General features: G+C 40.6%; 1 protein-coding gene across 1 annotated transcript in view; it reads left to right on the top strand.

Moving 5' to 3' along the window:
• Positions 1 to 12,601, top strand: part of RFX4 (regulatory factor X4) — a 93,815-nt gene that overhangs the window by 30,578 nt on the left and 50,636 nt on the right. Inside the window, exon 5 of the mRNA XM_062593924.1 lies at positions 11,737 to 11,798. Coding sequence (XP_062449908.1) covers positions 11,737 to 11,798 — 62 coding nt within the window. The remainder of the gene's footprint in view (positions 1 to 11,736; positions 11,799 to 12,601) is intronic.

Below are 12,601 nucleotides of genomic sequence, written 5' to 3'. Positions count from 1 at the left end.
CAAGCTTCAATAGAAATGCTAAGATTGTAAGTATTTAGAAGGTTGAAATCATTTCTCATTGTAACTGCAAAATGAACTAAAATTTTTTTGGTGACTTCAGTGTTGTCCCTAGCCTGGCTGACAGCAACATGGCATACAATATTGGCAGTATGGAAGTCAAACACAAGCCAGTGTAAACATATGTGCATTGTGACTTGTAGTGCTTTACCTGTTATTTTCATAAAAATAGAATAATAAATTTCAATCATTTAATTCTAGACCTGTCCACACCATTTTAAAGCTTAATAACAATATCTCTGAACGAAGGATATCAGCCTCCAATGGCAAATCCTCAGAGTGGAGTACAGTGCCTCCAGCAGTGCAAGGCCAGAAAGCATCTACCTGCATTTGCAGGCTCCCTGGATACCTTTGCACTGCGATTCATTATGCTTCCACTTCCTAGGCCAATTTTAGTGAGAGCCAACCTGGCTGTTCCCAAACTCAGAGCAGAGACATGCTCTTAGCACAGATGCAGCTGTGCATAGCCCAAATGTGAACGATAAAGCTCTTTGTTGCCAAACATCGAGTGGCCAGGATGTAACATTAAACTATTACTTTTTCGATTTTCTGGTTAGGTAATGTTTTGTTCACAGTGAAAAACAATATGATATTTTTACATTTTAAATTTGTATTTAAAAAAACTTTAGAAAACGTGGCGGGATTTGAAAACTCCTAGGCATTTAAAAAAGCAAACAAACAAAAAGTGAAATCTGACACTGTTTTTGACATGCTTACAAACATGAATTTGAAGCCAATTTCCCTATGGGCTATTTTCTTATGTTTGCAACATTGATTCTATAGAAGTGCTGGGTATTCAAAGAAGGAAAATTGGTCTTAGGGTAGGGTAAGTGGCTATGTAAAAAGTAGATGAAGGAGAAGGATAAATTTATTTAAGTGTCATTTGCTGTACTCCATCATTATTTAGTCAGCTGAGCAAGGCAAGTAAAATGCATCATGTTGTAACATTGGTATGTTTGTCGTATCTTGCAATCTTGTATAGCTCAGTTAATTCTGTGTTTGATTAATTTATATGACGCTACTTTTGCTCCTACTAAAAATTTCCATAAATCATGCACAATGGGTAAACATTCTGAAATCATTTCATTAGAACGTATTTTTTCGAGAGATGTCACCAGTTTTCGGTATGCAACAGTTCTGTCACTTCATCCTCTTTCTCTCTCCCTTTTCGATCAGTGGGAGTATTTTGACCTAGCAATGCAGGTCTTCTGTCTGCAATTCATAGTATTCCCATGTGTTTCCCAAGCACTGGTGTTTTCCACTTGGTTGCACAATGTTAGTTTTGAAGCAGTGATACATGCGGTTTGATTTCCCTTCTTGTGAAGAGGAACCCATGAGAACCCTCCTACTACTGTTCCAAAATACATATCTCATGTGTGGCCTTTGCTTTTGGATCTGAAAACAGGGGGTTCTGCATAGTTGTGTCCAGGCACCTCAGACAACACAGACACAAGCATGGGAATGAAGCAGACTCCTGCCCCTGCAGACCCCAGAGAAGACCCCTGTGAGTCTGTTGAGTGCTATTGCTCAGGAAATGTGCTGCACAGTTGTGAAGATCTGCCAGGCAGACAACCACTTTGCACAATGAAAAACTTGCAGTAAGCTTCTCCTTAGGAACAGGTACATGAAGTTTCAGCAGAGAGAGTTGTAATCATGTGTTTGAGAAGCACATTGGCAACATGTGTTGCATAAAAACTTGGTGGCAGTGCAGTGAAGTAGGTGCTATCTGAGGGCTTCCGCAATTAGTTGCAGGAACAGAGACCCCAGACATGTTTGTCCTCATGGGGATCATCAAGAGCCCTGCAGCTGTCATCTCCTTCAGAGAAAGGGGTTAGTTGTTCTGTGAAATTGTAGACAGTTCGTCTTTGAATAGACCACATTGAATTTATGATTCATCTTTGAACTTTAACTCTATGGGCAATGTTAAACATTTAGGCTTTTTCTATTTTTTTAAATAGACTGATAGTTTTTTGGAAAGCAAGATGGAGTTCAGCACATTAAAACGATCTGTAGTAAGTAACATCCTGATGCCTTGCTACTTACTCAGTTACATGCCAATTAGCAGAAGAGTGTTAATTTCACTTTTAAAGCATCATTTGTAAAAAACAAAACAAAACACTTGAGATATACGCAATGTGGCTGCAAGTGATTTCTCCATGCTAAGGTTTTGTATACAGAGCTTCAACCTACGTGTCTTTGTTAAACCTGATGCAAGTCAAATAAATCCACAGCAGTCAGAAAGCAAGACTGCTCCAAGGTCTTACTGCCTTAAATTTTCTCACATGTCCACTAGACCTCCCACATTATTTTCAAATTCCCTCCTTTTTCTCTCCCCGCCTCCATCCCCGACACCTGGGCAAGAAGCAGCACATGTAGTGGCTGGTTCAGAGCAGTGCACGTGTTGACCGGCTGCCCCGTCCTTGCGGTTGTCTGGTCCGGCAGTGCCAAAGAGAGCAGCTAACGGCTGAGCTTTCCTCCCTGCCTTGTGCTCAACGTCAGCATCAATGCGCTCTGCCCACGATGCAGCCAGGGTTTTCCATCAGACTTCTAGGACATTGCCTGGGCCACAGGCATTTGGTAGAATTGGATTAGTGAAATAAAAATTACTCTGGCAAAGGGTGGGCAGGGGAGGTTAACAGAAAGATGGTAATTTCTCATAGACTTTGTTCCCCGAGGAAATCAAGCTAAAATAGCAAGAAAAATTAACAAGCAGATGGAAGACCAGAATTACGGTATAAATAGATCTTTAAATCTTTAAAAAAGCAGCCTATAGTCTTAAGGTGCTTGATGTACATCCAGACTAAGAAAGAACCTAATACAGTTATTAATATGTGATATATTCTTACATGACAAAGGGAGCTGTAGCTTTAATACATTTTAGCTAGCTTTTTAGTGCTTTACTGTACCAAATAACATGTTTGAAAACAACTGGCATTTTTGCCCATACTAGCAGTTGCTCGTATGTCAATAGCCACGTGACTGAGGGGACCATTACAGAACTTTTTCTTGCCTGGGAAACAGGCACGCTCTCACCCCTGTACCCCAGCTCAGTGAGTGGGGAGGCCCTGTGATGGTCAGCTTGGTACCAGCGAGTGGAGACTGCAATGTTAAACTCCCGGTATCACTGAAGGCAGCAGGAAAGCATGCGTTACACTCGGCAGGGCCGGGATTTCACCCAGGAATGAAGCAGTGTAGAACTATTCCCTGCAGCCAGTGGGACGGCAGGGGAGTGAAGGGAGGGAGGGTGGGCATGCCATGGAGTTATTAACAGCGTAAAATGCTGCGTATGGGGGGAAAAAAAGCTTTCTCGCAGCGAACATGTTTAGACTGTGAATTAGTCTTCAGGCGGGAGGAGTGAAAGCCCTATTGCTTAGGTCACCTAAAAAAAAGGCAGCGACCGTGCACCCCTCGGCCCTGTGCTGCAGAAGCCTCAGGCTCTGCTTTGGGATTCTGTAGGTGCAGGGGTAGCAATTTACGGTGCTTCCGACCGGAAGGTCTGCCACCGCTCGTGGAAGGGAGCACGGAGGAGGTGTTGTGTTTTTTTCTGAGCAGCACGCAAGCAAAAACTACCAATGATTTCTTATTTAATTAATCCATTGTGCTGTGAACTGTCGTTGTTGAGAGCTCTTGCCCACTATCCTCACTGAGCTTAGCTGCAAAAGCTAAAACGTTTTGAAACGGGGCCTCCAGTGAATCAAGTTATTTACTTAAAAAGCAAAATACTTCTAGCATTTTCAACTCCCTTAGTGACTGTTATGTACGGGTTGCTTCTGGCAAGCTTGTAGGTTCTGTATTGCACTGAGTTGTATGATGCTGTACAAAGTTTCCCAGCTCTTCTGCTGGGATGCCGGGTCTTTGAGCATCTCTTTCACTTTTATTTCCTCAGCCAACACTGACTTTTGTTCTTCATTTCTTTTGTGACTTGGTATGAACCTCATCCTCTTAATCCAGCCTCTTGAAGGTATAATCTTTCTCCTCTGCAGCTGTTTCCCCCATCCTCTGTGTCCCCAGTTTTCTGCTTTAACTTTACTGTGCAGTGCTAAGTCACCTCCAAGATCCTGCAGATCTGTTATAGGGGACACTTAGTTTCTCCTGGTGCAATTTCTCTCTTTTAAACCCTTTAAAAGTGTTCTTCCCACAACTACCATGTGTCCCCAAGGTTAAATCCTTCCTTCTATTGTTTTCCTTGTTTTGGGTGCTTTCCTGACATGTCTTTTGACAAGCAGTAGTAAATGAATATTTGAAAAGGAAAGGAAAGATGCTGACACTTTTGAGCCAGAAGTGTGAGAAAGCTTGCAGGCTTGTTCTTGCTCAGTCTAGGGCCCCTTTGCATCACTGTGGTGGCATAAATAAATTTAACAGGAATGCATGTGCACACAAATTTTAGAGCCCCTTTAGTGTTCTCTGAGTGACTGTGGCATAAATGAAAATTAGATTCTGAGAAGTATACTGAAATAAATAAAGAAATGAAAAATATATAACAGATTTGTTATATAGGTTAGGAAGATCATTTACATTTTTGACCAATGTTTCTACTGTGCCCAAAAAATGGGCTAAGGCAGAGTTATACCAGCAGAAAAGTCCCTCCCTGCCCCAGTCTCGTTTGCTTTGCTCCAGGACGGTACAAGCTGTACCAGCCAGAGCCCTTTTTTATCACTATGCACCGCCTCTAAGCCCAGAACTTTTGCCAGCAGGACTCCTCCTCCAAGCACGATCACCATAGACAGGATTTACAGTGTCATGCTATATATATTTGACTTTCAGAAGGAAAAACAAATAGTCTAATTGAAACTGCTTTGATAATGATGTTGCAATGTGATTGCTGTCTTTTTCTTGAAATGAACATATCTGGAAATTGCTTGCTGTGCATGGGAAAATACTTCTTCTGGAGATTTATTTCTTCTCTACTCTTAAATTTGCTCCTGAGTAGCCTCAACAATAACTGTATAGCAAACCCAAATTTTTTCTTAATGCTCTCTTCTAATGGACTAAAATAGCACAAGCTTTATTATGAGCAATTATTACATATGGAATGCTCTTTTATTAGACTTTTTCTAGTCAATATGGAAAGGAAAAATATAACCGTGAAAAAAAATCTGTTTAAAGCTGAGGATGTGGTTTATCTTATTGTGCTGAAGGACTATAGCAGCTTGTCAGCAGTGTCAGTGCTATCTGAGCAATTCCTACTTTTCCATCATCCCTTTGGACAGGCTAATGTTTCTGACTGAAGGCAAGTTAATACTGTCAGGACATTTTCATCCATACTCAGTCTTCCAGATCAATCTGCTCCGAGGAGTCCATAATAACACAAGTACCACAGAAGTAAATGCAGTTAATGTGGGAAAGGGAGGTCCCACAGAGTACTTGGAAAGCTCTTTGCTGCCTTGGCTCTGCTCTGCAGATTCCTTGTATTATAGCAGGTTGCCATCTATAGCCTTTTTCTCCTTGAGCCCATGGAGTAAGAAGACCAGCAAGGACAACTCACGTTTTTTGTGGACGAGTTCTTTCACAAAGATTTTTCTAGCAAAGTGGTTTTATTGGCTTTGCCACTTCATGCATCTGGCTTCCAGTCAGGCCTTCAGCATAAAGCAGGGCCGCCTCTGGGCTGCTTTACCTTACGCCTTGTCAACACGTCCCTGAGGCTGTCCTTACAGCACAGGGTCTGCCAGAGTGCAGGGATCCTGGCGCTCAGCCTTTTCCCACAGATATGCTGGGCGAGGGCAAACAGGGTGCTGGCACTGGTACAGAGCAGGGCGAGTTCTGCAGGATTTTAGATCTGCTCGGCTTCACCAAGCCAGCCCGGAAAGTGGCTGCTGCTCAGCTAAGCATCTGAGTTGGGGTGTCCAATGGTTGTGGCTTTGTCAGGGTGCAGTAAGCTGTGTGATCATGCCTTAGGCTGAATTCCACCTGGCCAGGGGACCTGCTGAAGTAGGATATTGTTGTACCTAGCTGAATTTGAGGAAAGGTCTCATGAGCTTTGCAAAAGGGTCCAGTTCAGCTGGAATTTCTCATGGGGTCTGCTCTACAGCAGCAGACACAACTGGGCACTGGTATTAAAGTAAGTGCCAAGAGGATTTTCTGTCTTGCTTTGCAGTAGCAGCTGAGATATATTGGTGCTAGAAACTAATTTTAAACCTGAGGCTAGACCATACATCATTCCACAAAATGATGAAAATGAGGAGAGAGAAACAGGGAGTTTGTTGAATCTGTATAGACAATACGTCTGCAGCCGAGAGCACAGGACCCCTACACTACACTCTTCCCTCCCAAGCCATGCAAGTAAATGAGCAAGAAGTAGAGAGGGTGTAGGCATAGTCGTGCCTCCTCTCCTGCTCTTTGTGCAGCTTGGTGGTTATGGGGGACAGGAAAGGTATTTTATAGCTGGCTAATTCAATCGTGCTCCTTCCTGTCAGTGGGTGTTTCTGAGGGCAGTGCTTTCCTGGAGCTTTTCTCAAGGCAATGTGTTGTCAAGCCACCCATAGCCACCTCTGAGCCAAATGATACCCGTTAGCACAGGTATTAATGAGAAACTATCTCAGGGCAGGGTTTTCAAACACCCTGAAGCAGATGAGTAAAACCCCAAATGGTCCAGCTGGAACAGTAGCACGCCAAGGATGAGTGAGCCTGAAAATCCCCCACTTTTGATATAAGATTGAGTGTATCAGTGTAATCTGTGTTTCACAGCAGAGAGAAAAAGGAAAGCAGAGCTATGTGGGAGTATGATTTCATTTGTCATGACTGTTTACTTTCCTCCTGCCATGGCAAAGAAGTTTAAGAGTGAGATGCTACAATAAAAGTTGACAAATAGACACAGATCTTCTGTGCCTGACTTTACCATAATAAAGCATGCCCTCTGTTTGTGGGATTAGAAACCTGGATTGAGATAGACAGAGCCAGGCCTTGTTAGGAGGAACTGTTATCAGAGGAAAGAGGATTTCTTTTGCTTTATTTAGAGTCATTCTAGAACTTCTCAGAGCTCCAGATCTGGGAACCTGGGTTGCAACATAGCATGATTTTATTTCATATATTTCTAGAACCATGGCTAGAACTGTTTCAAATAGAAAAGGACAAGAATCATAAAGAATAATATCCCTCTAACTCAGATGCACTAACAAAATCAAAGTACCTTTTGAAAAATAGCAGTTTAAATTATTCCAGGGAAAAGCCTTCTTAAAGTCATCCTCTGCCTATTGCCCCCAGAGCAAAATTTAACATTTTGACCTGGGGAAAGGGAAAAAAGATTTCAAAAATTTCTATACATCACTGTTTTCTTCCATCCTAATTTGTCAGTATGAAGACAGATACAGGAGGGTTTTTTTGTTTGTTTGTTTGTTTTGATGTCTCATGCCACGTGGGCCAATTCAGGTGGAATAATTGGGGAGCATCAAGTTCACTATTTGGTGAAGAATGAGATAAGGAGTGATGGACCACGGTGCAAGGGTGAAGGCAGAATAGATAATATGCTCCTCACTTTAAAGCTAAGGGTGGCTCGGCTCACATTTGAATCTCGCAGTGCTGGATGAGATGTGAGGAGAGACGCAAGGGCAGAAATTACAGCTGGCAGTGATCAGGAGGAAGGAATGCACCTTTGCAGCCGTTTGCTGGCAACAGAACAGCTCCCGCAGTTAAGCGTGTCTGAAGTTAATAGGTTGTGCAGACTACAGTACAGACCTCCACAGAGGAAGAACATTTTTCTAGTCATCATTCACAGAGCTTTCCCAGTTTTGCCCAGATGCATAAGTAACTTATTTCATTATCTTAAGAATGATGAAAAATGCAAGTAATTAGATATTTAATTCAGATGTATTTGGACAGCTCTTCTAGGCTTAAAAACCCAACACTGGATAAAAATCTTGGTAGCTCTAAGATCTGTGCAATACATGTGGAATGCCGTACTAGAGTGTTTTAATTTCAGTGTGAGAGATTGACACAAGAAGATGCTTCTTTCCCGCATTAACTCCGCGTCCCCCATACATTCAGCAATGAAAGGTTACTGGCTGTCAGAAAGGCAGACAGCCTGCTTGTGTTCTTCCTACACAGCTGTTTATAAAACTGCGTATCAATCAGGATTAACTGCAAAAGGGTTAAACAAACACACTGGGATATACCTGGATATAACAGTCCTCTCAAAAGCTATAAGCTATGTTATTTTATAATGTAATGACTTGGACGTGTGGCTGTTATGTGTACATCACACAATCAACAAGAGAACCATCAAATTGCAAAAAGATAAGTTTATTCTTTTTTTAAAAAAAAAAATAAGAAGTACTTATAGCATAGTCTTCTGTAGGTGGAGGGAAAGACCAGCTCTTCACCAGGGCATGGAGGAAAGAGGGAGAACTGAACCGAGGTTTATTAGAGGTTATTGAGAGGAGTCAAAGGACTATTGGTTTCTGAGGATAGCATGGTGGGAACAGAGATTTTTTGCATGTGAAAGTGCTGCCCTACATTTGTCTTAAAAACAAAAAGCCAAGGAGCATAAAATAAAACATAACACTTAAGACAGCAACGTAATTTAAACAGAATTTTGCTCGGATAATGTGAAATCTGTACCTTTTTATTCAGCAGATCTCACAGGCATCTAGATCTGTGGTCACTTTGGAGAAGTCTAGGGTGAAATTTCAATTCCATTAAAGGATAATGGTAACAGCCCTTTGCACTCCAAAATCTCCTTGGATTTCACTCGTGAGGTCTTTTTACCACTGCTTCTGTTGCAAAGCAGCATTGCTGTGAGAAAGGAGTCTGGGCTCTGTTCAGAAGAAGGCTCAAACTCTGCTTATACAATCCCACTGCAGGGAGGAAGGAAAAAGGATACAACCTGATTTTCAGATCCTAACATGAAATTTCATGTCTTACAACTACCCTTACCCCTTCTTTAACTATAAAATTAACCCATTTTTTCTGTAGGTCTTTGAAAGTCAATAAAGGTAAAACACTGTTTTGCTGCATTTCACAGGGTGACTTTTCGCCAAAAGCATGATTTAAAACCTTTTTTTTTTTTTAACCGACCATTCCTCCCATTGATTTCTGCACACAATGAACTCCACTTTGTCCTGCCTAATCTAACTTCCTCTCTCCTGGCAGGAAAATCTCACTGCTTTTGGTAATAACATTGTGTAGAGATTCACATAAGGCTAGCTGAATATAAACATTTATATGAACAGATAGTTCATTTCTTACTTAGGACTTATTTTGTTCTAAATGCAAACATAAATACCCCTTCTTATGTGTACAGGCACCCAAGCATAAGTGCAATATGCTTTATAAATATAGATATGATGTATGTATGTATACACAAATGTGTGTGTGTGCATAACATACATACATACATATATATATATATATATAATCTTACACATGCAGCATTAGGTTAAAGAAATCTGACATTCTCTTTCAAAGATTTGCTAGATTTTTTTGCAAATTATTGGTAAAGAATATTGTCTTAAGTGATACAGGCATTTTGGCAGTATTCCAAAAGGTATATCTCATTGTTTAAACATGTGCTGGATTTTAAAAAAGCAAAGCAAAGACAAAAGAATCGTCTGATCAACTGCTCTATTATTCTTCTCTTTTCCTGATCACCTCTGCCCTGGTATGTAGAAATTGGCTGATTTATTTAAATCCCAGGAACTCCCACGGCATATGGTTCATAAAGTAGCATTTACAGTGTGCGTTGTAACACTTCATCACTACTTGACAGACTTTGAAAGTAATACCGATTCGTATTGCTCCAAAAGAAAAATTAGGGTAAATGTGAATATTAAGATTTACTTTTGAGTCTACTGCTGCAGTATCCAAATTCAGGAGAGGAATGGTGTTTTCCAAATGACACTGCCCCCAGGAAAAAAAAAAAAATCCTCTAACCCAAAAAACCATCCCCAGAAAGTAGTTTTTCAACAGTGGCTTTTTTTCCCACAGCCTTGTGGAGCCCCCAACCCCGTCTGCAGAAAATGAAAGAGAGAGGGGTGGGATTAATGTGTAATTAAAGGGAATTTGGAAGGCTGAGATGTTGCGGAATGTTAGATCAGTAGCTGGAACAGCATGTGGTGTTCTTTAGGCAGGCTTCATTGAATCCATACAAAAAAAGAAAGAAGGGCTGCTTGCCTGTCTGCTCATTTATCAAACAGCTAGGCTGAACTTTCACAGCTCCACAAAAGTGTTTTACTGTTTGCTGAAGTTTTGCCCCAGAAATTAAAGCTGAACAACCTAGTGAGGCTGAGTCTGTGCTGCGTTTTTTGACATAAGCCACGTCGTGCAAGGCTCTTGGAAACCAGTGCAGGTCGATTTTTACGTGATACAAAGGGGAGTTGATTGTGCATTTGGTGATTGAAAAAATTTTACTGAAGAAGTAGTCAAATATGTGACATTGTAATGTCTTTATTTATATAGCAACTTGTGAACCAAATACATATTCCAAAGCTTTCAGTTATCAATCAGGATTAAATATTTATCACTGTGGCAACTGTGGCAAAATAGCTCCCGAGGAAAGAAATCTATATTATTTAATCATTTTTAATTGATATTTTCTTCTTGTTGAATAGATGTATTTTATCTTGTATACCAGTTTCCCATTAATATTGCGTATTTTTCCCTAAATATAGGAACTGTTTAGGAATTTATGTCATGAAACATAATTACAAAAGGTTATAAATTCAGAACGAAGAAATTCCTCCTGCAAGTGACTCTTCCAGGCTTACTGTGATCTTTCTTGCACAGCTGTTTTGCCAGAAGAATATTCCTCCTGCTGCAGACCACACTGAGAACCAGGTTCAATCCTGTGAGGTGCTGAAAGCTCCAGCAGAGCTTTTCTCTTGCATCAGGACCAGCCTGGTTGACAGTGACTGTGGTTACTGTAGGCACAACCTACATTCTTTAATCCACTTCTTTAAATGCGTCTGGCACTAAAGAAGCCTGTTTTATACTCCCAGTCCTCTTTCAGTCTCTGCTGACAGACCAGAGTCCAGATTCTTTTCCTGCTGTTTCTGAGGCGTGCTTGCTTTCCATAAAGGATAAATTGATCATGAGCTATCTTTACAAATGCAACAAGTGAGCCTTGCCTGGTGGAAATGGCTCCCCTGTCAGATAACAAAATCTTTTCAGGGAATCATCTCTTAGGAAAGAGGGTGCTTAATGGCAGCACTGGGAAGGCCTTCAGTAACTTTTGCTTCTAAAACTCTCAAAAGGAGAAATTGCAAGTAAATGGAAATTTCATAGTTAAAAGCTACCCAAACTCTAAAGTTTCATTTTATTGGAGCGGGATGCTGAAGAAATTTTTCGGTTATTAGCATCTAGTTGCAAGCAAAACAAAGTTTGTTGATCTTGCAAACTGATGTGTAAATAACTTAAATACTAGGCCAATTCTAAGTATAATCCTCATTAAGTTTAGAGGCAGAATTGACCTTAGAGTTTAAGGAATTGTATTCTGCTGCAGTAAATTCAGAAAGTCTTTATTTAAACTGGTGGTAGTTGATAAAATTATATTGAATTTAACAGCCTATTTCAGTAATGAAAAAAGTCAGAAGGAGCTTTTTTTTTCAGTACAGGCTAATTTGGTGTGATTTCTCCTGTCACATATTAGTGACATTGCAGTTTTTCTGCTTTTCTGTCTTAATAATCTGTGTTGAGTTAAATATTAGTAAATATGCATTCTTTTTCTAATATCAGCCTATTTGTTTGCAGATAATAAGGCAACAGTTTCCACAGCTAACAACCAGAAGACTCGGAACCAGAGGCCAATCAAAGTAAGCAATGTATGGTATATTATAATCTCACACAGAGCCCCATCTGCTCTTGGTTTTACTCTGCTGAATACAATCGTGTAACAGCAAGGATTAATTTGTCCATTGGGCAGTTTAAACCCAATTTCGATGGAGAGTCTGTTGTGGAGTTCACACTGTCGTGTTGATTCAGCAGCGCTAGTCCTGCGTAAGTATTCTGATGGAGATCTTTTACCGATTTAATCAGCGGTATTTTCCATATTGTTCCTGTAACGCCTTTCATCTTGGCTCGCTTTGCGCAATATCAAGGGCATTCACACCCACCGGTGGTGGAGCTACTGCCGGACGCTGAGAAGTGACAGCTGTTTAACATCGGGTTTCAGTTTAGCGGATAAGTGGCATAACGCATGGAATTTAGGTAGAAATATACATTGGCCTAAACTGAAATAGTCCAAAAATCTGGATTTAAGCACCGTTTTTCTTGTGTAATGAAAGCCACCACGTTTTTCAGTGAAGAAGGAGTTAGTTTATTGTTCAGCCAAAAGATGGCACTTCCTGAAAACAGTTCATCCTGATTCCAGAGTGAGAAATTAATTCAGAAAGAAGAATGCACTTCCTGAAGTGTTTGAGTTTTTCTTGGACATCCAGATGTTGACAAGACATGATCCTACCAATTTATGAATAGGGTATAATGATGACATTTGATTTTTTTTTCTCTGCCTGTGGACTTTATAAGAGTTTTCCATTAGGACTTTGAATCTTTTTATGGCAAACTTAATCCTCCTAAAAAAAGTTTGCTTTTCTTCATTACAGAATCATACAAGATA

Source organism: Rhea pennata, chromosome 1, assembly GCF_028389875.1.
Source record: "Rhea pennata isolate bPtePen1 chromosome 1, bPtePen1.pri, whole genome shotgun sequence".
Taxonomy (NCBI): domain Eukaryota; kingdom Metazoa; phylum Chordata; class Aves; order Rheiformes; family Rheidae; genus Rhea; species Rhea pennata.
The sequence above is the reverse complement of the archived record's forward strand: the minus strand, read 5'-3'. Positions and strand labels throughout refer to the sequence as shown.